General features: G+C 34.2%; 1 protein-coding gene across 1 annotated transcript; it reads right to left on the minus strand.

The window, feature by feature from the left end:
- Positions 1 to 66: 66 nt before the first annotated feature.
- Positions 67 to 22,560, minus strand: LOC136035862 (ecdysone-induced protein 74EF-like). Its single transcript, XM_065717821.1, has 6 exons — positions 22,447 to 22,560; positions 18,976 to 19,284; positions 14,537 to 14,842; positions 8,216 to 8,342; positions 5,199 to 5,394; positions 67 to 1,530 (listed from the first exon to the last, which is right to left on the minus strand). The coding sequence occupies exons 1-6, from the start codon at positions 22,558 to 22,560 to the stop codon at positions 1,422 to 1,424; spliced, it is 1,161 nt and encodes a 386-aa protein (XP_065573893.1). The 3' UTR covers positions 67 to 1,421.
- Between the last annotated feature and the right edge of the window lie 2,902 nt (positions 22,561 to 25,462).

Consider the following 25,462-nt stretch of genomic DNA (forward strand, 5'->3'; position numbering starts at 1 on the left):
CTCGAAAACAAAAGTTACTTAAAACATACAATTTATTTTGAACACATTCGATTTAATTATAAAAGGCAATACGAAATAAAGGGTTAAGCTGTTGTCACGTACATGCAAGTAATCTATGGAAAGTAAAGGATTAAAGGTAGTAAAAAGCAAAAATAAAGGGTAAAAATTAGATATAAAAGCACTAATTTATATTCCGTTCATGGATAAGTACAAAAAGTTACCACAAGTGCTGGTACATTCGCATAGTAGAACTCTTTTCATTGCCTTTTTCAAAATATTCAAAGTTAAGTATTTGCTGAACCACAAAAAAAAAAAAAAAAAAAAAAGGGGCATAAAATTAATGGTAAAAAACAAGTTAGATGTCCTTATGAACAGCTTTAAGCTTCACAATTGGCGCAGCAATTCTAAAAACTCAGCAGAAAAAGTAGAAAAAAGAAACAAAACATAAAGATTTTCATTACCCTTTTCTGCAATGGAAATAGTGAAAAAATTTGTTTTATAAAAACATATTTTTTATCAATAAAAAAATAATCTCCTTTTTAGTCTTTTTTAGTTAGAGCCTTATTTGTATAAATAATGAAATTAATTTGGCATAGTTTTAACGTACTCATATTGACTATGGCCAGAATCTGAGTATTTTACTGTCATAGTAAAATAAAATTATAAAAAGAAACTAAAAAAAAAAATAAAATGTTGTACATGGACAAAGTTTCCCGAGGGAAACATTTCACACGGGGGAGGGAGAGGGGATTTCTCAGCAAGATTTGAAATACGTGTTACAAAATGAATTCAAAACAAAATTTTCTTTTAGCTGAAAGAATGGAGCAAAATTGAAAGTCAGAACAAATAGATATTTTTCCGTATATGAATGGAACTGTCCCTTTCTCATTTCCAGTTCTTTACCCTAAAGGTTGGCTTTTTGGCACTAAGTTTTAAGAAAGATTGCTAAAAACACAAGAATTGTTGAACCTGAATTTGAAATTTCAGATTTTAGCTGAAGGAGAAAGGGTTGAAGAAGGGACAGCTCCCTCATATACAGAATAATTTTTCTTTGTTTTGAGTTTCAGTGCTGCTCCTTAATTTCAGCTGAATTTTTTTTTTTTTTATTCAAAGCGCAAATCAGATATTAACAAAATAAAAAAATTGAAAAATAAGTCAGGAAAAAACATTCAATTTAAAAATTTAAAAATAGACCAGTCAGTGAAAAAAATCTTCCAGTTATCTCTTCATGTAGAAAAAGGCATCATGTGTTCATGATCTGGTTCCAAGGCCCTCTCAAACCTCCCCCTCCAAAGCTACCATATAAAGTGAGTGCAGTATACGAATGTATATTTAAGTCCTTGTTTCCGTCTCTAAGGGACTGCATAAAAATTCACTAGGAAATTGTCGTAGAAATATATTAAGTTAATGTTAAATCCTTTTTATGTCCCAGAACAGTCAATTTCAACAATATTTCTTGGAACGTCCACAAACTGGAAGACAAGTCTCTGGCCATCCACCTTCGCTAAGATTCCGCACTCATAGTAGTACCTGTAATAAATTTATTTTGAAATTTATTTCTGTCATTATATCAAGCAAATAGATAAGGTGAATAGTTAAAGAATGAATACTGAACATAGAAAGGCAGATAAGAAGGGTTTGAAAAGACATGGGAAAGGTATAAGTGTCAGTACATTAAACAAAAAATCAAGATATTTTTATATATATACAATTTACCATCTATAGTCACCGTTTAGTAGACTAGTAGACGGTGCTCACCCGTTTGGCTCGACCGGAGATTTACTGTTTACCTGTGCTTGATTACATGCTGCATTAGATCAATAAGGAAGTGGCTTTATTGCAATCGTTATGGCAGTATCACAAAAGAACTTTGATGAAGCAGTGAAGATTTTAACGGAAAAACTTGATGCTGTAATCCGTTCTCAAAAAGACGTCATCAAGTCCATTCAGTCCCTTACGGGGGAAATAGCTACGCTAAAAAAGGATGCCTCCGATCGAGATTTAAAAATTGGGCAACTGGAAAAGGAGTTGGAGGATCAAAAATTAAGGTGTGATCAACTGGAGAATCAGGTACTGTAAAGTAATGTCAAGGACCGCAAATTGAATTTGTTAATTCATGGCATGCCTACTGAGCGGCCGTCTCAAACAGTTGAAGAAAATGTGAAATTTTTTTTTTCCGTTACAATGGAGATAAGCGACCACATTCAGATAACTCTCATTGATAATATTTTTTCTACTATCCCCGTTACTCTTTCGAATATTATATTTACAGATATTTCTGACTATTGTGTGATAGTTGCCGATGTTGGAATTAATCACAGACCAAAATTTTCGGAATTTAAACAAACTCGAAAAATTGATAAAGAAGGAATGAATAAATTGAGGAACCTTTTGTATTTAAATGAATGGACTGCAATTCTAGAATGTGAATGCCATTAGATCTCTACGGCTCTTTTTTTAAAATATTTCCGTGAGTGCTTGGATGAAGCATGTCCATTGAGGCGCATTAAAATAAAAAAATATACACTCCCTAAAATATCATGGATCTCACGTGGGCTTCTACACTCTATTTCAATAAAAAACAAGCTATTTAAAATATCTATGTCACTCCCATCTACTAAAAATAAAGAAGAGTTTAAAAAGTGTAAAAATGTCCTGACACAGTTAATTCGGAAAGCAAAAGCAAGATATTTTGAAAAATCATTTGTAGAAGCTCGTGGGGATGAAAAACACACTTGGAGACTTATTAACTCTCTGTTGGGAAGGTATCAGAAATCTTCATTTCCGAATGAAATGTTACGTGGTGATAGTACTTTTTCTTCCGATGAGTAGGAAATAGTGAACTTACTCAATGCTCATTTTGTAAGCATCAGTGAAAAAACAACTAATGCATCTCATGTTTCTCCAAATAATAATAATAATGATTTATTTAAAGATCACATGCCTCCTCCCTCTGATAAAAGCATATTCCTTTCCCCGGTCACTGAAATTGAACTAAAACATATCATATCTAAAATAAAGAACGGTTCATCTGAAGCCCTTGATGGATCTTCGACTAACTTGGTCAAAGAAATATTCCCAGTTATATTACCAGTGTTATGCCACATTATTAATCTTACATTTGTAACTGGAGTCTATCCTTCAACATTTAAATCAGCAAGAATTGTGGCCCTACATAAATGTGATGACCCGAGGCTTCCTGCTAATTATCGTCATATATCGATACTCTCTGCTTTTTCGAAGGCTGTAGAGCGAGCACTGTATAACAGAATTTATTCTTTTTTTGAGAAATTTGATTACATTTCTAAACTTTAGTTTGGATTTAGAAAAGAGCACTGCACTGATCATCCTATGGCTATTATTGTCCAACATATTAGTGATTGTCTTGACCGTGGCCTGCAGCTATATTTTTAGACATACAGAAAGCTTTTGATTCGATTTCTCATCAAATTCTTTTGTATAAGCTTTCGAATGCTCGTATTCGTGGTAATTCCCTTAGGTTACTTGAATCGTATGTTCATGGGAGGCAGCAGATACTTATATATAATGATGTTAGATCTGATTCTTTACAGCAGTCAGATAAGGTTGGTGTTCCCCAGGGATCCGTATTAGGACCTCTGCTTTTCCTAGTTTACATTAATGATTTGTGCTCAGCTACTGGAGTTTCTTCTATAAACACTCAGTTTGCTGACGACACTGCAGCAACCGTTTCTGGTAAATCTCGTGAAGAGCTAGTGGTCAATTTAACATCCACATATGATAGATTGTCTACTTGGCTCTCTGATAATAGACTACTTCTGAACAGAAAGAAAACGAATATTATTGTTTACAGCAGAACGGGTCACAAGTTTCCAGATATAGAATCAGTTTCCCTTTCTGTGAATGAACCTGAGTCTGTTATTGAAAGGGTTGTATCGATAAGATATTTGGGAGTTGTGTTTGATGAGAATTTGTCATAGAAAGAGCAAATTAATCCGGTTAGAGCAAAGTCTGCCCGTGGAGTTGGTATAATGTGAAGACTGAAAAACCTTCTTCCATATTGCGCTCTTAAATCCCTTTACTTTTCCCTTGTGCAATCCCATTTTGATGGTGCATCTATTATTTTTTTGAACACTTTTAAAAGTAATGTTACCCCTTTACAGATTATCCAAAATAAAGCGGTTCGTATCCTTAAACCTTGTCTGCCATCGCCATCAAACTTCCCCTTAAAATCCACAACAGAGACCCTTTTTTCACTTCATAATATTCTTCCTGTTCGGCAAAGTATCCAATTTTTAAGTGTTATGTTTAAGATTAAGCTTGAACGAGAAAAGCTCCCCAGATATTTTGCATCGATGTGTCTTATTTCTTCTCCTTCATCTTCACAAGTTGAAACCCGTGGTAAATATAATCTGCGAACTCCTAAGGTAGTTACAAAGAGGTCGCATTTTTGCCTGAGGTATGTGATTCCTTTACATTGGGAAAGATCGAAAAATGAGATTGAGATACCTAATATTTTGTATATATTGGTTATATTAAAAGAACCTTGAACCTTGAAGTACCCAACTCAACTCCTATGCTAACAACCTAGATACAGCAAGCTTGATGCAAATGATGAAGCAAGTTTGATTCATTCCCTAATGTAAAGTGCAAATGAATGAGGCAGGAGTGAAAAAACGTTTGTCCGTGCCTGATTTATAACATAATGTATTTTAATGAGCTATTTCAACAAAAAGATCTTTAAACAACAAGTCCTTTATTAGCACTGACCAAAGCCAAAAAAAAAGAAAAAAAAAGAAAAAAAAAATCTTAGCAATATCATGAATTTTAATACAAAATTGTTTAATTTAGAAGAAGTGTTTATCCAAGAAACCAAATGCATAAATATGGATGAAACGGTTTACTTTTGTAACTTTTTGTGCGGTATGAAGGAGATGAAATAGGAAAAAAATTTCAAAAATGTCAAAGGGGCGTAAAGGACAATTTTATTTTGTAATAAATGTAAAAGAAAAATTTATATTTCAAGGACTAGGGGAAGAAGAAATTTGTATTTTTTTATTATTATTTTTTTTTAATCACCCAAACAGTATTTTTTGAAGAGTGTGTGTCTGGGGTGTGTGTGTGCAAGTATTTTAGAGGTTTTTCCCCAATTTCAAACCTATGCTACTGAAATAGGAAGAGCTTGTTTTAGAAAAAATGAAAGTTTTGTGGTAACTTACCTAAGGGCACGAGACATGGTGTCGTAAGTCATATTAGGATTATTCCTTTGCAGGCCCCACATTCTAGAAATAGTTGCTGTGTCAACTATTTTAAAAACTCCATTCTCGCGATTCGTCCATCTTATAAATTTTGGACAGTAATCAAAATTTTGCAGCAACGATAGTAGGAATTCCCAAAGGTAGGGAGTTTTTCGAGCTAGAAAAGAGAAAAGAAAATTAAAAGAAAAACGGGAAGAAAAATTACAGTAATATCTATTACAGGAGAGGAGCAATAAAATTATTTATCGAAATCCAATTAGATAAAAGACCCTAGAGGAAGATCAAAATGTTTCTAGAACGATACCGTTCTTAATTGATGGTTTTTATCACTTTGATCCACCATACTGATTGTCCTTGCTGTACCCTGCTTTATTTGGGCTAATTGTGTCAGAAATTTCCATTGGCAGAGATCTTCCTGCTTAAACTTCCTGCTTAGGACAGAAACCCTAGTCAAAGGCTTACACAATTTCTCATCATAATCAATGTGCTTCTCCAAAGTACCCAAACCTTAAGCGATCACTTGTAAAAAAGAAAGTAAATTTAGGCACCACTAAAGACGTATATTTAAAAAAAGCTTTTCCCAAATTTTAGCGTTTTTTATGGCAGTTGATATTTACCAAGTGGCATATAGCGATCGCAAATTCTTTCGGTCTGTCTGTCTGTCAGTCCCAGGTTTGCTAGTTTAGGCACTTCTAGATAAGCTAGAACGACGAAATTTGGCGGACGTATCAGGAACCAGACAGGATTAAATTAGAAATAGTCGTTTCTCTGATTTGACCATCTGGGGGGAATGGGGGAGACGCTTTATTCGGAAACATTAGAAAAAATGAGGTATTTTTAACTTAAGAACGTGAGATCGGATCTTAATGATATTTGATATTGTAGGATATCGTGTCTCAGAGCTCTTATTTTAAATCCCTACCGGATCCAGTGACATTAGGGGGAGTTGGAGGGGGAAACCTAAAATCTTGGAAAACGCCTAGAGTGGAGGGATCGGGATAAAACTTGATGGGAAACATAAACACAAGTTTTAGATACGTGATTGACATAATCAGAACGGATCCGCTCTCTCTGGAGGAGCTGGGAGGAGGGTTAATTCTGAAAAATTAGAAAAAATGAGGTATTCGTAACTTACGAACGGGTGACCAGATCTTAATGAAATTTGATCTCTTATTTTAAATCCCGACCGGATCCAGTGTCATTGGGGGGAGTTGGGGTGGGGAGCCAGAAATCTTTGAAAACGCTCAGAGTGGAGAGATCAGGATGAAACTTGGTGGGAAGAATAAGCACAAGTTCAAGATACGTGACTGAAATAACCAGAACAGATCCCCCACCTCTTCGGGGGAGTTTGGGGGGGAGGTTAATTTGGAAAAATTAGAAAAAATGAGGTATTTGTAACTTACGAACGGGTGACCAGATCTTAAATAAATTTGATATTTAGAAGGATATTGTGCTTCAAAGCTCTGATTTTAAATCCCGACCAGATCCGGCGACATTCGGGGGAGTTGGAAGGGGAAACCTTAAATTTTGGAAAACGCGGAAATCGAGATAGCTCTATCTTACGAGTGGGTGATCGGATCTTAATGAAACCTGATATATAATAAGATCGTATGTCTTAGAAGCTCCATTTTCAATTTGAATAGGATATCGGGGCATACAGAGATCTCGGAAACCAGAAATCTTGGAAAACGCTTAGAGTGTAGAGATTGGGATGAAACTAGATGGGTAGAATAAGCACAAGTTCTAGATACGTGATTGACTTAATTGGAACGGATCCAATCTCTTTGGGGGATTTCCAGCACTTTGGCGAGTTCGGTGCTTCTGGATGTGCTAGGACGACTAAAACTGGTAGGCGTATCCGGGACCTGCACAAATTGATCTGATAACAGTTGCTTCTCCGATTCGACCATCTGGGGGGCTGGAGGGAGAGGAAAAATTGAAAAAAAATAGGTATTTTTAACTTACGATTGGGTGATCGGATCTTAAATAAAATTTGATATTTAGATGGATATCGTGTCTCAGAACTCTTATTTTATATTCCGACCGTATTTGGTGATATTGGGGGAGTTGGAGGGGGGAATGGGAAATCTTGGAAAACGCTTAGAGTGGAGAGAGCGGGATGAAACTTTGTGGAAAGAATAAGCACACGTAAATAAGCAGATACGTGATTTAGATAACCGGACTGGATCCACTCTCTTTGGGGGAGTTGGCGGGGTGCTAATTCGGAAAAATTTAGAAAAATTGAGGTATTTTTAACACAAGAACGGGTAACCGGATCTTAATGAAATTTGATATTTAGAAGGAAGTCATGTCTAAGAGCTCTTATTTTAAATTCCGACCAGATCTGGTGACATTGGGGGGGGTTGGAGATGGAAACCGGAAATCTTGGAAAACGCTTAGAGTGGAAAGATCGAGATGAAACTTGGTGGGTAGAATAAACAAATGTCGTAGATACGTAATTGAAGTAACTGTACTGGATCCGCTCTCTTTGGGGGAGTTGGGAGGGTCCAGTACTTTGGCGAGTAAGGTGCTTTTGAACGTGCTAGGATGATGAGAATTGCTATGTGTGTCAGGGACCTGCACAAGTGACTTGATAGAGTCGTTTCCCCTGATTCGAACATCCGGGGGGGGGGGTGAAGGGAGATAAAAAATTAGAAAAAATGAGGTATTTTCAACTTATGAGTGGGTGATCGGATATTAATGAATTTTGATATTTTCTTAATGAATCTATTGATTCTTAGAATTTTGCTAGAGCTCATGCCATATGAGCTCTTGGCTCTTCCGACCTTGTCCCAAGTGCCATATGAGCTCTTAGCTCTTGATTTGTTTTCCCATAAAAAGTTTGAAGAAGAAGGAAAGTCCACTTTTTTCAGGAAACAAGCCTTTCCAAATGATATCTACCCTTCTATGAAATCTCATGCGATAGACCAAATGATAGAGGACAAAGACTTCAACATCAAACTAACTAAAAGAATTACCATTCTTTTGGATTTGCTTCCTTTTACTCTCTCTGACTCTTCGTTCGACATTTCTAGGGTTTTTCAATATTTTTGTCTGTTTCATCTTTTGGTCACTACTTCCTTGTGACAGGTTAGATCCACGGGCCTAAAAAAATGAATAATTAATCATAAATTTTAACTGTTTTTAAAACTTACTTAATGTCAATACCGACCTAAAGAAGGTAAGAAAAGGACAAGAATGAACAACCCCCCAGTTTTTGCAAGAATTATATCCAAGCCATACTTGTTGATAAATACAGCCACCCTATTTTTACAGTTTGAATAACTTGTTTCGTGAGGAATTTCGCGGGCTTGGTAATCTTCAACTTTCAAGCACAATTTACGCATATGGCCAGAGACAAAAATCTAAGGCATATTCATATAATAATGAGATCTTATACTACAATAACATTACTATACAACAGCACCAAACTGCTCCCCAATATAATCCCTTCCCCAATAGAATTTACGTGGAACTTTACACCCCCTAAGTTGTATTAGCTTCCCTTAAATCCTTACTCCACTTAATTTATTTAAGTTTTTTTCTTTGCCACATGGCCAATCAAAATTTGACATAGCTATTTTGTTAAGCCTATTTAGCAAGTTGAAACCAGTCTGGCGCAGTAGCAAATATTCTATGCGCTTGAAGCTCCGCCTCCTGAATAGCAATGTGATGTCCATCCGTCTCTATTCTGGTGAATGCTGGAAACTAAACACCCAACTGGAGAAACGTGTCCAAGCCTTCGAAAACATGTGCCTTAGGAGAATCCTGAACATATCGTGGCAGGAAAAGGTCACCAACATAGAAGATTGCCGACGAACCGGTCAGCAATTAGCTACTGACCTTTTGAAACGTAGGAGATGGACGTAACTTGGCCAGGTCCTCCGTATGCCAGAGAATCGTCTCCCAAATACAGTATATGAGTGCCACCCAAGACACACCTTGCGACGATAGTACGACCAAGACTGAGTAATGCGGAGATGTCTCTTCAACACCAGTGGGAGTACTTCACGGCTGCAGCTCAGCTCCGAGATGTCTGGCGAAGTTTCGTAAACGCCCTATGCACCACTCCTGGCTCTGGAGGATCTAAGGTCTAAAGTAAGATACCTGCACCTCTTAAACATCAAATCCTATTATGTAATATCCATAGAAATCTTGATTTGGCGGGCCTTGAGGGTTTTTAAAAACTCAAAGAAACTATGATGTAACAAGCAAAGCATATTATGTAAAAACCAAAGAAATCATTGTTTGGTGGGACCCTGAAGGTTTTTTGCTGATCCCATAGATTTTTTCAAGTCATTTATGAACACATGTTTAAAAAAAAAACATTTTCTATTACGTAATTAACACCTAGATGTCTCAGAAAACGCTCCCAATTACACAGTATGTAACTGCGTCTTGAGTGGATCACCTTTCAATTTAGGTCATTAAAGGAAGAAAGGAGTAGTGGATACGGGCCTTCTGGAAAGCCTTTTTACGATACTACTGTTATCCTCAAAGACAAAATTTCCGGACCTTTCAACTATATTGAACAAAATTACTATCTAAAAATTTTAATTGGATGTGTTTGGGTTCAAGTTCTTTTTATTTACAAACTAAATACAACTACAATAGGGGTATGTCCGGCTGAGAGTCTAGCTCGTATTACCGGGCAACAAATACAAAATAATATACTAAATAATATATTACTGTATTTGCACACAATCACACTCTTTTGTAAATAAATAAATAAAAAAAAAAATGAACGACTTACCAAGCATCATCCCAAGTCAGCAGCCAAATGGAGAATTTACGATAATAATTCAAAAAAATATTAAAGTGAAGCCGCGGAGAAACCTGAGAGATTGAGTCGGCAAAACGACCATAACTAAATAAAAAAAAAAATCAATTTCCAATCGAATGAGACCCTTTTGAAGTTTCTGCGACAATTCCTTCAATACGAAGTGCCCTGATCTAAGACAAACAAACCAAAGAAAAAGGTAATAAAAGTAAAAAAAAAGATAAAAAAAGGTATAAAAAAGCTAAAATAGGTAAAAAAAGGTAATACATTTTGCCCATATCGTTCTTAGTTAGGTAGCCCTGTTGTGCTGCCTGTTATACCATTCTGACTTCTCTCTATCTTCACTTTTCTAATTATTTCTTTTGAACACCTCCAAAAAAAAATAATTGACATAAATGAGCTAACAATTATGAAAAAAAAACAATTATTCTGTTCCCTCAGCCCTACAAACTGCTCCTTCTTTCGTCAGTGGTAGGTCTATGCATCACCTTCGCAATTCAAGGAATATTAATATTTTTTTTACTCCATCGGTGAGATCTGACGTTTGGTAGTTTCAAAAGAATTAAAACAAATTTTTTAATGTCCTGATATTTTATGTTTAAATTTTTTTTAATGTCCCCCCAACTGACCACTTCCAATATCCAAAATTCAGGTACCTCCTCCCTTCTCTCTCTTTTTCAATTTATATATTCCTCTTGCTTTGATTGGTTTGGTATGTTTTTCTCTTTTTTTCTTTTTTTCTCTTTTTTTTTATTATATTCATTTATTAATTGATTTTAGTACATAAGCAGATTTGACATTATTTTGCTTTTGTTGTTCTTCGTTTCTTTTCTTTTTTCTATATTCATTTTTTTCCCGCTTCCTTTATTAATTGATTTTGCTATTTAAGCATATATGCCATTGTTTTGTTTTTTGTTGCTTTTCTTCTAAATTAACTGAGGTAATGTTTAGTCTCCCACCATCAAAGGCCAAAGAGCCTTTGTGGGGTCTAATGCTATGTAATTTTTAACCACCAAAAGGCTACTAATTGTACTGCTCAAACCACCAAAAGGCTACAGGAATTGTACTACTAATACAATTACTGTAACTAAAGAAGATTAAGTATATTAAGGTAAACATGATAGGAAAACCTTAGCAGGAGATTCAGCTAAACGACAGAAAAACTACCTGCACTCAAATTTTCAAAAAAGGCACATAAGCAATCTCATAGGCAGTGCTGCTATAAATGAGCTAGATGCTCGATTCAAGATTAACAGTTCTAGTGCCTTTTTAAGAGCAGATAGAGATTGTAGGGCAAACACTCTTCCTCTAAAGCCAATCATTTTTCCAGAAATATCCAATCAATAGTTTTAGAGTGCTATTTTGTTCAGCATTGTTGAAAGGTCCAGTAGTTGTAACTACGTGGATGTCAATCTTACATAAGTAGCTATGTCAACAAGGATACTCATTGTGCCCCTCCTCACATTTATGTGATTTACCTGTTATGATACAAATATAAAATCAAATTTTGCTTTCAGACTATATCAAAAGGCACTATGTGTGTGATGGTCAATAAGACACCTGAACATTATATTGAGAACGGCAGGAGCATGAATTTGAAATTTTCTGTAGCTACTACTGTTGCTACTTCTGCTCTGACAATTTAAATTAATAAACATTATATAAGCCTATCAAGGTTGTTAAAGCGTGTAGATAGGATATTTCTTAAATGATATTAAGTTCTATTTTTAGGTCAACCTAAGGAGGAAGTTTAAACATAAACTAAATAATACTATTTGATCAGGATTTGAAATTGCTGGAAAAGTTTCCATATCATACAAACAGCAAGCCGAACTATGAATTCTTTAAGAAAAAAACCGAAAAGATATGAAATATTACTTTTTTTCACGTGAAACTGGTTCTGTCAATAAAAAAGAAAATAGAAATTAATTTGAAGATTAACTTGAGTAGGACTTACAACCCCCTTCCTTTTTCAAGACCAGAACATAATTTTCTCTTTATCGAAAACAAAACACATTTATAATGTTTTCGATTTTTTACTTAATAAATAATTTTTTTAAACCTTAATGAATAAACATCAATATATAAAGCCTACTTTGAACTAACAATATAAAAAAACTAGTTTTTTAAATGAAAGTAAGGAGCGACATTAAAACTTAAAACGAACAGAAATTACTCTGTATTTGAAATGGGTTGTCCCCTCCGAAATCCCTCGCTCTTTACGCTATAATAAGGGGTGGGGAAGGAGGCCTAGTTGTGCTCCAATTCTTCGTTTAGTTAAAAAGGCAACTAGAACTTTTAATTTTTAAGGAACGTTTTTATTAGTAAAAATTATACGTAACTTAAGAAATAACTTACGTAACGAACTTTTATATTCTTATATTTTTATTATGTATATGAGGGGGTTTGTCCCTTTGTTAATGCCTCGCTCTTTACACTAAATCTTAAATTTTGTCCCAATTCTTTAAGAATAACCCCTGAATCAGAAAGGCCGTAGAATAAATAGTTGAAACTACTAAAAATACTTTAGCATAAAGGGCGAGGTATTTATCTTCTCCTAAATACGTCACTCTTTATGCTAAAGTATTTTTAGAACCCCTCATATGCGTAGTAATCTCTGTTCGTTATAAGTTTTAATGTTACTCCTTACTTCTAATTAAAAAAACTATTTTTTCATTGTTTTTTTTTTATAGTAATGCTAGAAAATTCCGCGCCCTTTTCATTGAAAATCTCTTCCCCCATCACAAATCCCTCCAAGGAAAGATTTTTTGGTCATTTAAAAAGGGCACTAGAACTTTTCATTTCGGTAAGAATGAGTCCTCTTGCGAGATTCTAGGACCACTTGGTCGATACGATGACCCCTGGGGAAAAAAAAATAAATAAACACGCACCCGTGATCTGTCTTATGGCAAAAAATACGAAATTCCACATTTTTGTAGATAGGAGCTTAAAATTTTTTCTAAACGGTTCTCTGATACGCTGAATACAATGGTGTGATTTTCGTTAAGATTCTATGACTTTTAGGGGGTGTTTTCCCCTATTTTCCAAAATAAGGCAAATTTTCTCAGGCTCGTAACTTTTGATAACAAAGACTAAATTTGGTGAAACTTATATATTTAAAATCAGCATGAAAATCCGATTGTTTCGATGTATCTTTTAGCATCAAAATTCTGTTTTTTAGAGTTTCGTTTACTATTGAGTAAACTATTGAGTTTATCTTTGATCCATGGTCATGGTTATTCTTTGTTAATTAAGTATCAATTATGTTCTGACCTTGAGAAAGCATTGGTGTTGTAAGCCATACTCATGTTTTTTTTTGGCCGGTATAGAGCTTGACTCGGTCATTTTTTTGTAATTTCTTGTCACTTTGGGATTCATTTATTTATTGATGGTGATATGCGATAGTTTTACGCTTTGAAGATTATTTGAATTTATTTCTGCTTATTTTCGGCTTAATGGAGCTTTTTACTTTTTATAAAAAAAAAAAAAAAAAAAAAAAATAAATAAATAAAAACGCTAAAGTGGTGCCTCTGATATGCAGAGTAAAATTTAGAAATAACAGTATTTAAATTATAACAAGTACATTTCTTTAATTGTGACTAATTTTCTAACATGGAAAGAAGTTGAAAAAGCATTTTAAACCTATTTTTCCTAATCATATTAATTTCGTAAAGAAATCACGGGAAGCTCTTGTGATTGTGATTGGATACATTTCTTAAACAAAGGGAAAGATCTTACAATTAAAAAAATAGTTAAACGTGTATAATGTATACTTTTCGTATCATGGGACAATACTAATTGGTTTTTTTCACGGAGAATATTCCATGATGAGGGAATTTTCTAGGGGTGAACTTATCAGGGGAAAGTGTTCTCTAGGGGAATTTGCTAGAATTCCAAAGAAAAAATATTTTATATGTTTTGCTTTCTCTTTTTCGTCTCAATTTTGCGCATGTTAAGGGTAACTGTAAGGGATAAATTTTCACCAGGATTGAATAGTGTAAGGGATATTGTAGTGGGGAGAGGGGTTTTTCAGCTGAGGTGGGCCAGATTTCCTGGCATTAGGCCTATTTAAAAAACGACCAGTAATTAAATATAAGGAACAATTTTTTTAACTGAAAGTAATGAGCTACTTTTTAACTTAAAACGAACAGAAACTATTCCATGTATCAAGGCATTACCCCCTCCTCCAAACTTCGCTATTTACTTTTGTGTTTTAAGTAAAGATGTAATTTTGAATAATTCTACAAATATAAGGAAATAGAGTCAGTCTGTTTATTTCCATTAGTTTCTGACATATATTACACAGGCTGCGAAGCAGAGCCTCCGACAAACCAATCTCAGGGTACAAAAAACTATAAGAAATAGAAACCTAAAACAACTCTAACATTTTCAATAGATATCTAAAAGTCGAGATCGAATAAAACTAATCGAAGGAAAATCGAACGAAATCGAACGAAACCAAAAATCGAATAAAACTAATCATTTTATGTATATAAAACAAAAAATAAAAATTACTTACTGGTCCAGGAGTTGTTTCTTGAACAGATGGCTCTTCAGGTGGAACCACAGAAGTTGAAGGAGATGTGCTGCTTTGTGGACTTGGAATCATTAAATGATGGCCATGTGACATTATTTGAGGGACAAAAGGATATGGACCGCCTAAATAAGGTGGAAAAATTCCTGGCTGTATATTTTGGACAGAATAAGGAGGATGAAAAGGATAAGCCATTCGTTCATTCACTAGAGTATTAGATAGATGTCGAGGTTGATCATGAGCTTCTTCGTAATTGTGACTGCTTATATTTCTTGAAACATTTGCCATTCTCTGAAAGAAAAGTAATAGAAATAAATCATGAAGATCTTATTTAGAAAGTAAAAAATCATTTTTAGTATAAAGTTTATTGTATGTAAGGTCCTGGATCTGTCACTCAGTCAAATCAAAGGCCATACCTGTGAGATGGGAAAGTATTGAGTCTCTTTACTGACTCATCTCCTTTATTTCTGCCTTTGCAATCAAAACTACTTGTGGCACATTTATCTCTGCATCAGCTTGCTGTGCGAAATTTCTGTTGAGAATAGAATAAAGTGAATCTGAGCAAAATATATATGTTTTCTCAAAATTTGGAAATTTTGTCCGCGTGTATAAGTTGTACTAACCCATTCTCTTTTTCTATTGTTATCAGTTTTATCATGCGGCACTTGGAGACGGACCTTCACTTTCGAAGGGAGTAGAAGATATAAAAACGATATTCAGGGTAACCTTCTCCGGAAGAGAATACCCCTCCGCACCCTAGTTTACAAAAGAATAGCTTTTGTGTAATTTTAACATAGCTGTATTTTTAAACAAAGATGAAAAGGAGTAAGTAATTTTCGAGCTCTGAGTCAACTCTCCCTTTCAATTGGTATCCCTGCCAACAATTTATTAATTTAAGGTTTCTGCCGTAATGATGCCAAGAAAAAGTTAAATCTCCTAATAGATATTCTTTGGCAAACAATGCCCAACGAATAAGTTAATAATTCTAACATTATATTTCGTATACTATTTAAATATAGTGGGAAAAGTTCAGATTTCCTAGTAAATATTCTTTGTCAAACAATGCCCAATGGATAAGTTCATAATTCTAACTGATATCTGACAGATGGAACGAAGAAAGGAAATAATAAATGAAAAGAAAAAAGTTAAATAGATGAAAAACAAGGATTTTTTCAGCCAGTAGCAAAATACGAAGACGAAAATCAAACAAATATATCGACCATGACCTTCGTCAAGTTGTTGTTTTTTTCTCTCTTCTTTTTTTTTTTTGATCACTGAGGACGACTTGGCGGAGGTCCTGGTCGATTTGACTTTATATTTCGAATACCTTCAAATTAGAAATAAGGTTACTATTTAAATGTTGGGAAGAAAAGTTCAGATTTCCTAGTATAGAGGGGGGATATTTACTGCAGCATTAGTGGCGAATTCGGCTGAAAAAGCCAAATGTATTAACGCGAATTTGCGTTATACAACTATCGTCTGCAGCATCTTGTTACTGACAATTTTTGTAAAAGCCCAGCACCAGTACATATATTTATGGTTGTTTAATGTGTTAAAGTATAACAGTTCAAAATAGGGATGAAACCTTTTAATTGACAGTGAAAGATATACAAATTTTAACTGGATATTTCGAACACATATACAGTGTTCATAATCAGTTTTGCTACTGATAATGAACATAGTATATGCGTTCGAAATATCCAGTTAAAAATTTTATATCTTTTCACTGTCAACTAAAAGGTTTCATCCCTATTTTGAACTGTTATACTTTCGTCATGGAAAGGCAGTGTGGTATTCGAAGTTATCTATGTTTCATTTGTTGCTAACAATGCACAACGAACTGTTTTTAAATTCACCTAGTAGCGGATGTAGAGGGTTCACTTACACTTTTGAAAGTATTAAAACAAGAGAATTTAATCTTGAATTGATAGATTTAAGAAGCAAAAGCACCTTAAATATCGGTGTGGGGGGATTGACCTGAGTAAACGTGGCGAAACAGGAAGCATAGAATGTTTTTCAATTCTGTGATTAACTAGCCTCAAATTTTTATTTGATGACAAGGTTTCAAAGGCAGTATATTCTGAAAATATTAATATGGAACATATTAAGAATTGTGCTTGACCGCTCTTTTTCTCGTTTTCCTTCTGTTAAAAAGTGCATAAATTAATTATATACAAACTATCTGCTCAAAATATAAAGCCAATTTGCGCTTAAAACGAGTAAAAGTTTTAAAGCTACTTAATAAATTAAAATTTTTACAAATAATTTTGGGGGAGGGCAACTTCCTAATTCCCCCTCCCCCCTCAACAGAGAAACTGGCTACTACTACAGTAAACACTAGCATCATAGCTACTGCTTATACTGTTTCTACTACAACCACAGTACTACATCTAAAATATTGAAGGGGTATTTGAACTAAATCAAAGGACACCTTGCTGGAACTTTCAGAAAATGTTAAAAGGGATGACCAATTGACCAAAAGGTAATGTTTACATGCCAGAACTGATACTACTACCACTGCTACATTTACTTCTAATACTACTCATGAGAGTTTAACTATCACCTCTATTGCAACTACTTGTAGGACTAGGAGGATTAAGATGAAAATCGTAACAAGTATAAATATACCGATTATCAAAAGGATATATCAGCAAGAACATAGAAAAGGCTAAATGTATTACGTTGAATTTCCAGAACTTATGTGAATGATATTCAAACCACCAAGAGGCAATACATATACTATTAATACTCTTAGTGCAATTACTGTAACTGAAAGAAGCTAAGGATATTAAGGTTAAAATGAAAGAAGAAAAAAAGAAGAGAAAAAAAAACAACAACAACCCAATCTAACCTTATGAAGTGAACTCTGCAAGAGGAGAAAAGACAGTGAAAAGACAGGTGTCAGTTCACTTCGGAAGGTTAGATTTTGTTGTTTTTTTTTGTTTTTTTTTCTCTTTTTTTTTTAACACTGAGGACGACTTGGCAGAGGTCCTCGTCAAAATATTTGCTTGATATTTGCCTTCATATTTTGCTACTGGCTGACAAAATACTTGTTGTTTCACCTATTTGATTTTTTTCTTTTCATTTATTATTTCCTTTCCTGCTTTCATTTAGCAAATAAAAAGTTAGAATTATTAACTTATCCGTTGGGCACTGTTTGACAAAGAATATCTAATAGGAAATCTAACTTTTCTTGGCATCACTGTGGCAAAAACTTTAAATTAATAAATAGTTGACAGGGACTCAAATTATCTGCTCAAAATATAAAGCCAATTTACGCTTAAAACGAGTGACATTTTTAAAGCTACTTAATCAAATATATTTTTTTTTCTAAATAATTTTAGGGGGAGGGCAACTTCCTTCTTGTCCCCTCCCCCTTTAACAGCAAAACTGGCTACTACTACAACTGCAAACACTTGCATCCCAGCTACTGCTTAAACTACTACTACTACAACCGCAGTACTACATACGAAATGTTGAAGGGGTATTTGAACTAAAATGTTAAAGGGGTGACCAATAGACCAAAAGGTAATATTTGCGTGCTACTACTGATACTACTACCTTTACCTCTACTACTACTGATACGAGTTTAACTATTACCTGTATTGTAACTACTTTTAAGACTAGGAGCATTAACATGAAAGTCATAAAAAGTAAAAATATACCGATCAAACAGTTTGTGGTAACGAACTGTAGTAAGGAGCAACCCAGGTCGATAGTAACCGAAACTATAAAAATCGAAATTTAAAAACGATATATACGATATATATATATATATATATAAATATATATATATATATATTTAGTAAAAGTACACCTTTTAGTGCATGGTTTTATTTTATAAAGATAAATAAAATAAAAAAGTTTTTTTTCGGATGTATAAACTTAAATTAAACAATACTATTTGTGTCAGGATTGAAAATTGTTTCTCTATCATAAAAATAGCAAGATAAAATATAGATATGGATAGATAAAAACTAAAGATATGAAACATAAATTTTTCTATGAAAAAGACTGTGTCAATAAAAAACGACAGACATAAGTATGAGTAGGGCTGACAACCCCCGTGCCTTCTCAAGACTAGAACATAATTTGCGCTTTACTGAAAACAAATACCTTTAAATTGTTTTTCACTTTTTTACTTTAACAAATAAAAAACTATTAAAACTTTAAAGAATAAATATCATTATGTGCGTATTGAACTGACAATGCACGGTCCTTTTTTCCCGTTAATTGCAAATTCTGGTCTTGAAAAAACAGGGGGTGGGGGTTTCAGCACTACCCATATTAATTTTTTCCCGCTTCGAGCTTGACTCTGTTATTTATTTTAATTTCTGTTTCCTTTGAGTTTCATTTAATTATTGATTTTAGAATTCATTTAATTTTGATTTTAGAAAAATAAAATAAAAAATAATATAACTTACGGATCCATGAGTTGTTAGTTGATCATATGGCTCCTCAGCTGAAACCACAGAAGTAGAAAGTGATGCACTACTTTGTGGACTTGGAATCATTAAAGGATGCCCATATGGTAATATTTGCGGGACAAAAGGATACAGGCCTCCTAAATGAGGTGGAAGAAATCCTGGCTGTATTGGATAGGCAGAATAAGGAGGGAAAAAAGGGTAAACCATTTGGTAGTTTACAAGAGGATGAGACTGGTGTTGTTGAAGTTGATCTTGAGGTTCTTCGTGATTTTGACCATTTGTATTTCTTGGAATATTTGCCAATCTCTGAAAAGAAATATAATCGAAATAATTCATGAAGGTCTTATCTAGAATGTAAAGAATTATTCTCTGTATAAAATGTATTGTGTGTTTAAAAAAAAAATATTGCAGATTCAGACGATTGACGCTTTCTGGCATAATATAAAATTACATTGAAAGTTACATAGACCAAGCTGAAGTTTCTTATATTTAAAATATTTTAAATAAAAGTTTACCAAGACGGTGGCTTAGTAAACTTTTACCAAGACGATGGCTGTCTACCCAGTGATGAAAAAGACAGGCTTTTTTTAGATATAATCTTTAGCTACCAGCTTTAGCAAGCGGAACCCTTAGCTATAATTTCTGAAGAAAGCCCCGAAATGGGACCCTGCTGGCTGATGGTGGTTCCATGCATACTATACCATACTCTCAACTGAGAAATTTAATCTCTTCAGTGTCAAAGATAAGAAATAAAATAATCGCATCGATTCAAAGTCTCACTTACCTTTTCACACTTCCCTAGCGGATATTAAACAAGGGATCTTTCTCAAACTAAATATTCTATAGAAAAGCACATTAATATTAATCGAAAAAATTTGACACGACAAGTCAAATTAACAGAAACAAAATTAAAAAGTTGACAGCGCACACAGGTCATCGTAAAAGATATTAACAAGGAAGACTGATGAAATGAGGTGGAAGTTGATGATCCTAGAAAAAATATTTAGCAAGAGTCTGAAAGAAAAGCCCAGTAGTGGCTCCTGATCCTCAGAAGACGTACACCAAATAATACTTCCACCAACAACTTACCACAGCACCAAGCTAACTGAGGCCAACACAGCTACTCGTTCTCCTCTTCCATTCTAATTTATCCAAAGCCTCCCTCTTTACACCCTCTAAGGAAGTTACTATTTCTTCTGAATCTTTCTTTATGATACCCTCCCTTCCCAACCGCTGACGATCTGTTCCTGCTTAGCCCTCGACCGTTGGCCGGATCTTCGGCAGACATAAGAGACATAACTACAACACTAATTCTTAATTCCAGCCAAGTTTGACTACGATCTTGGCGTATTTCCTGATCAGAGGAACCTAGGACCTCCCTTTTCCCTTAAAGGTTGGTGGCAGTGATGGAAAACCAGGAGCACGACCAATTTCGAACTTAACTGATAAAATACAAATGAATGTACATTGTAAATTGAATATGAAAATGCTGATATTTATTTTTAAAATTTGAATTATTTTAATTTGTTAAAGTTATAAAAGTTAAAACATTTGAAATATTTTTTTTCAGTAAAGTGCAAATTATGTTCTTTCCTTGAGAAAACAAAGGAGTTGCGAACCCTATTCGTATTAATTTCTGCTTGTTTTAAATTTCAATCAGTTATTTATTATGATTTCTGTTCCTTTTGGGTTACATTTATTTATTGATGATGATTTGTGACAGTTTTACGCTTGGTAGATTGTTTGTTTTTCTTTATTTTTGGTTTAATTGAGTTCTTTATTTTTCTTTGAAAAACTCATTTTTTGAAAAAGTTTTTAAATTAATCTTGGTCGGTTTTATATTGACATAGTCCTTTTTACGGAAGAAGAAAAAATAAATTAAATCTTCTTGGTTTTTCTTTAAGAATGTACAGTTTGGTCTGCTATTTCTATGCTGGAGGAACCTTTCAATAATTTTTAACAATAAACAATCTTTTGCAAATCTTCTCACAAATAGTAGTATTTAATTTAGTTTTACACTTCCTTTAGTTGACCTTAGAAACAAATCTTGACACCATTCCCCAAAAATTCTGTATATGTTCTATGAAAGCTTGGATACACTAACGCTCGTTTGAATTAGTTAAATTTTAAGAGCAGAAGTAGTAATAAAAGTATAAAAGTAAAATAAAAGTTTAAACTTAATACCCTCAGTTGTTCTGGGGATATTGATGAGATGTCTAATTGGTAACCAGACACAGTGCGCAGTGATTTAATTTTAAACAACATTTAGTTTTTAAGCGCAATGCGCAAATTTTACATCTGTGGGGGGTTGACCTACCCATTAACCCTAAAGATATGCTTATCAGACGCTTCAGCTCTGTTGAACAAAATGATCATCTTAATGCTTTGATTGGAATTTTTTGGAAAACTATGAGCTGAAAAGGAGGAATGATTTCCTCCAATCCCTTTTGACTCTTAACAAGGGCACCAGAACATTTAATTTACGATCAAATTAGCTTCTTCAAAATATCAGTGATTTTGCTAGCTATGATAGAACAACGCTCCCTATGATATGGCTTATATTTCTATTTAATATCTTCAAGCATACAGTTTTTTCATTTATTTAAAACTTCCCTTAAACGCTCCCTAAAAACTTTAGCTTAATGCCCTTAGTGTCAATAGTTAGAGCAACCAAAGAAAGAGTATTAGTGTCTTCGCATAGTGTCTACGACTATTGTGTCTTCTGACTATTTCACCACAACTTATCTTGAAAGGTCTAATTTATAATGTATGCCCTTATTGTGGCATTACTTTGTCACTCTTTTGCAAATATATGTGATCGTAGTTCCTTTTGATTTAGTTTAACATTCACCGAAACATTCCTTGAAAGCTTCACCTTAATACCCTTTGTTTGTCCAGTAGCAACAGTTGTAGTAAAAGCAGTAGCATTAGCAACAGTATGAATATAGCACCTTTGGTTTTTCTTCAATATCCCCTTCAACACACGATGCAAGTTTTAACCTAAGACTAGCAACCGTTTAAGTACTGTTGCTGGTGCTTTTTTTTAACAAGCTATGTAGAAATAGTGTGTTTTGGTTTTCTTCAGCAAAGTTTCAATATTGTCCAAACCCTTCCTCTAAATACCCTTAGCCTTAGTAGCAGCAGTAGTATGACCATAAGTTATATAAGTAGCAGCAGTAGTAGTAACAATAATAGTAATAGTCTAATCTTTAGTAGTAGTACAACCAGTTATAATGATAGTAGCAGTAGTAGTAGTTGTAGGGGTAGAAATGGTAGTACTATGATGCAGATATTGTCTTTTGGTTAGTTCAACACCCCCCCCTCCCATAGCATGCTTTGTAAGTTACAAATTTTACCCACAAAACTGTTACTGAAATATTGCTGATATGCCCTTTTGACAAGGTGCATACAGATGACGTATTGTGATTTTCTTTTTCTTCCCCTCTGAAAATTCTCTGAAAGTTTCACCTTCTCACCTTTAGGTATAGCTTTAGTAGTAGTCAAAGCAGCAGCATCAGTACTTAACTTAATGCAGTAAACCATTGCTATAACATTGCCGCTATATTCTTTTATTATCTGCATATTCATACACTTGTTGAAGTTTTCAAGATCTTAGCTTTACCATTAGTTGCAAAAGAAGTAGTAACTGGAGTAATAACAATAGTTACAGTAGAACTAGTAAATGCGTAAAAGTGGTCGTAGTATTAGTAGCATTAATAGCACTAGTATCACAGTATTTTTAGTGGATTAAATAGAAAAAAAAACATTTTTTTTAAAATGAAAGTAAGGAGCAACATTAAAACTTAAAAGAACAGAAATTACTCCGTATATGAAAGGGACTTTTCCTTCTCAACGCCCCGCTCTTTACGCTAAAGTTTGACTCTTTCTCTAAACTCTACTTTTTAAAACAGTAAGAAACTTTAGCGTAAAGAGCGAGGCGTTGAGGAGGAAAAGCCCATTTCATATACGGAGTAATTTCTGTTCGTTTTAAGGTTTAATGTTGCTCCTTACTTTCATTAAAAAAAAACTTGTTTTTTTTTCTATTTAATTTCTGGACGTTTTTGAATTAATGCATGTTTTTATCTTGGCTCTCCGCACATAAATAATTAAAACAAAATTTACATATTAATTAATTGTAATTATCGGAAGACTTGAGAAACAAGGAGTGAAGGAGGAGGCCAAGTTCCCCTCCAATTTTTGATTGCTTAAAAAGGTAAGTAGAAATTTTAATTTTTTGCAAACGTTTTCATTGGTAAAAATCATTCGTAACTTACGAATTAACTTACGTAACGAACTTCTATATTTGTATGTTTTTATTGCGTATATGAGGGGGTTCAACCCTCGTCAATACCTCGCTCTTTACACTAAAGCTTAAATGTTCCATCTAAGCTTTAGTGACTTTGAGCTTCAAGCTTTAGAACTTAAATCACAATCTGAATCACAAAGGCCGTAGAATAAATAGTTAAATTACTAAATATAATAATAATTACAGTAGAAAAAAACTTTCCATATTTATTTTTTTGTTGTTTTTTTCAAATAATGCTAGAAAATCCCGTGCCCCGTTCATTGAAATTCTCTTCCCACATGAAAAGTTCCTCCATGGAAATATCTTCCCACGTACCCCCCCCCCTCAACTCTCCCCCCTAAACCAAAAAATCCCTCTGAAAACTTCTGTACACTTCCCAGTAACCATTACTATATGTAAACACAGGTCAAAGTTTGCAACTTGCAGCCCTTCCTACGGGGACTGCGGGGGAGTAAGTCGTCCCTAAAGACATAGTTATTAGGTTTTTCGACTATGGTGAATAAAATGGCTATCTCAGAATTTTGACCGGTGACTTTTGGAAAGAATGAGCGAGGGAGGGGGCCTAGATGCCCTCCAATTTTTTGGTTACTTAAATAGGGCACTAGAACTTTTCATTTCCGTTAGAATGAGCCCTCTCGCAATATTCTAGGACCACTCAGTCGATACGATCACCCCTAGAAAAAAACAACAAAAAACAAATAAACACGCATCCGTGATCTGTCTTTCCTCCGTGATCATCCGTAGGGGGTGTTTCCCCCTATTTTCTAAAATGAGGCAAATATTCTTAGGCTCGTAACTTTCGATGGGTATAACTGATCTTGATGAAACTTTATATTTAAAATTAGCATTAAGATGCGATTCTTTTGATGTAACTATTGGTATCAAAATTCCGCCGGGTCGCTCCTTACTACAGTTCGTTACCACGAACTGTTTTGAAATAGGACAGGTGATTGCAGTTTTAGTATTATATTAGTATTAGTAGCAACAGTTACTATTGCTAAGCTTTAGTAGTAGTACAGCCAGTTATAATAATAGTATCAATAGCAGTAGTAGTAGTTGTAGGGGTAAAAGCGGTGGTACAATGATGCAGATATTGTCTTTTGGTTAGTCCAACATCCCCCATAGCATGCTTGGGGATATTGAAAGCTCCCAAGCACGCAATCACATGCGTGATTGCAGTTTTAGTATTCTATTACTATTAGTAACTACATTAATATTAGCAGTATTAATAGCTGTAGTAGCATGTACATCTTGCCTTTTAGTCAGTTGAACATCCTTTTCAAAATGCCTCGGAACTTCACCTTGACAAGTTAAGTTTCCAAAAATATTGCTGATGTGCGCTTTTTACTCCTTTTTGACACCTTTTCCCCATATTACTCTAAGCCTTACAAGTTAATACAATTGAAGCAGTTGTTGGAGTAGTTTACTAGTGGTATTAGTATTAGCAAATGTAACAGCGGAAATAGTATTAGTAGCGACATGCACAAATCACCTTATTGTCAGTTGATTGTCCTCTTTAAGCATTCTCATAAAGTTCCAACTTAATACTCTAATCCGTTCTTGGAATATACCCTTTTGACAATCTTATGTTTTGATTCAGTTCAAATTTTCCATAACTCTGTCAAACTTTCACCTTCATACGCATAGCCTTAATTATACTAGTATCAGCAGGAACTAAAGTAGCAGTAAGTGTATTATTATTATTAGAAATAACAGTAGTAGTAGCAATATTAATAGCAATATTAGCAGGTAGATTTTGCCTTTTGGTCAACCGAACATCCCACTCAGATTTTTCCTCTTGATACGGCAATCAGTTCTGATACAATCAGTTGCTGATACACCCATATCTGTAAACCATATATGCATAGTATATTTTGATTTAGTTCAACTTTCCCCCCAACATTTCCTCAGAGGTTTATTTTAATATCCTCCTCCTTAGTCGTACTCGCTACGGAAATAGTATTTTTAGTGACAGTAGTGGTAGTAGTAGTGGTAGTGGTTGCAGCATACGCTGTGGTAGTTGTAGTAGTAGTAGCTTGCAAATATTACCTTTTTGGTCAATTGATCATCTCCCTAATCATTTCCTGTAAGTTCCAAATTAATATACTCAGTCATTCCTAAGTTACACCATTTTGACAACCCATATTTAAATAACATATTTTAGATTTGTTCAACACT

Source organism: Artemia franciscana, chromosome 14, assembly GCF_032884065.1.
Source record: "Artemia franciscana chromosome 14, ASM3288406v1, whole genome shotgun sequence".
In the NCBI taxonomy this organism is placed as follows: Eukaryota; Metazoa; Arthropoda; class Branchiopoda; order Anostraca; family Artemiidae; genus Artemia; species Artemia franciscana.

What these genes read in the sequence shown, in the direction of transcription:
- LOC136035862 (XM_065717821.1), bottom strand. Translation starts at nt 22,560, where the DNA reads ATGCAGATAATAAAAGAATATAGCGGCAATGTTATAGCAATGGTTTAC. An exon ending in CTATACCTAAAGGTGAGAAG is followed by an intron (nt 19,285 to 22,446) that starts GTGAAACTTTCA and finishes ATTTCTTTTCAG; the next exon opens with AGATTGGCAAATATTCCAAG. An exon ending in AACTAACAACTCATGGATCC is followed by an intron (nt 14,843 to 18,975) that starts GTAAGTTATATT and finishes CTTTTCTTTCAG; the next exon opens with AGAATGGCAAATGTTTCAAG.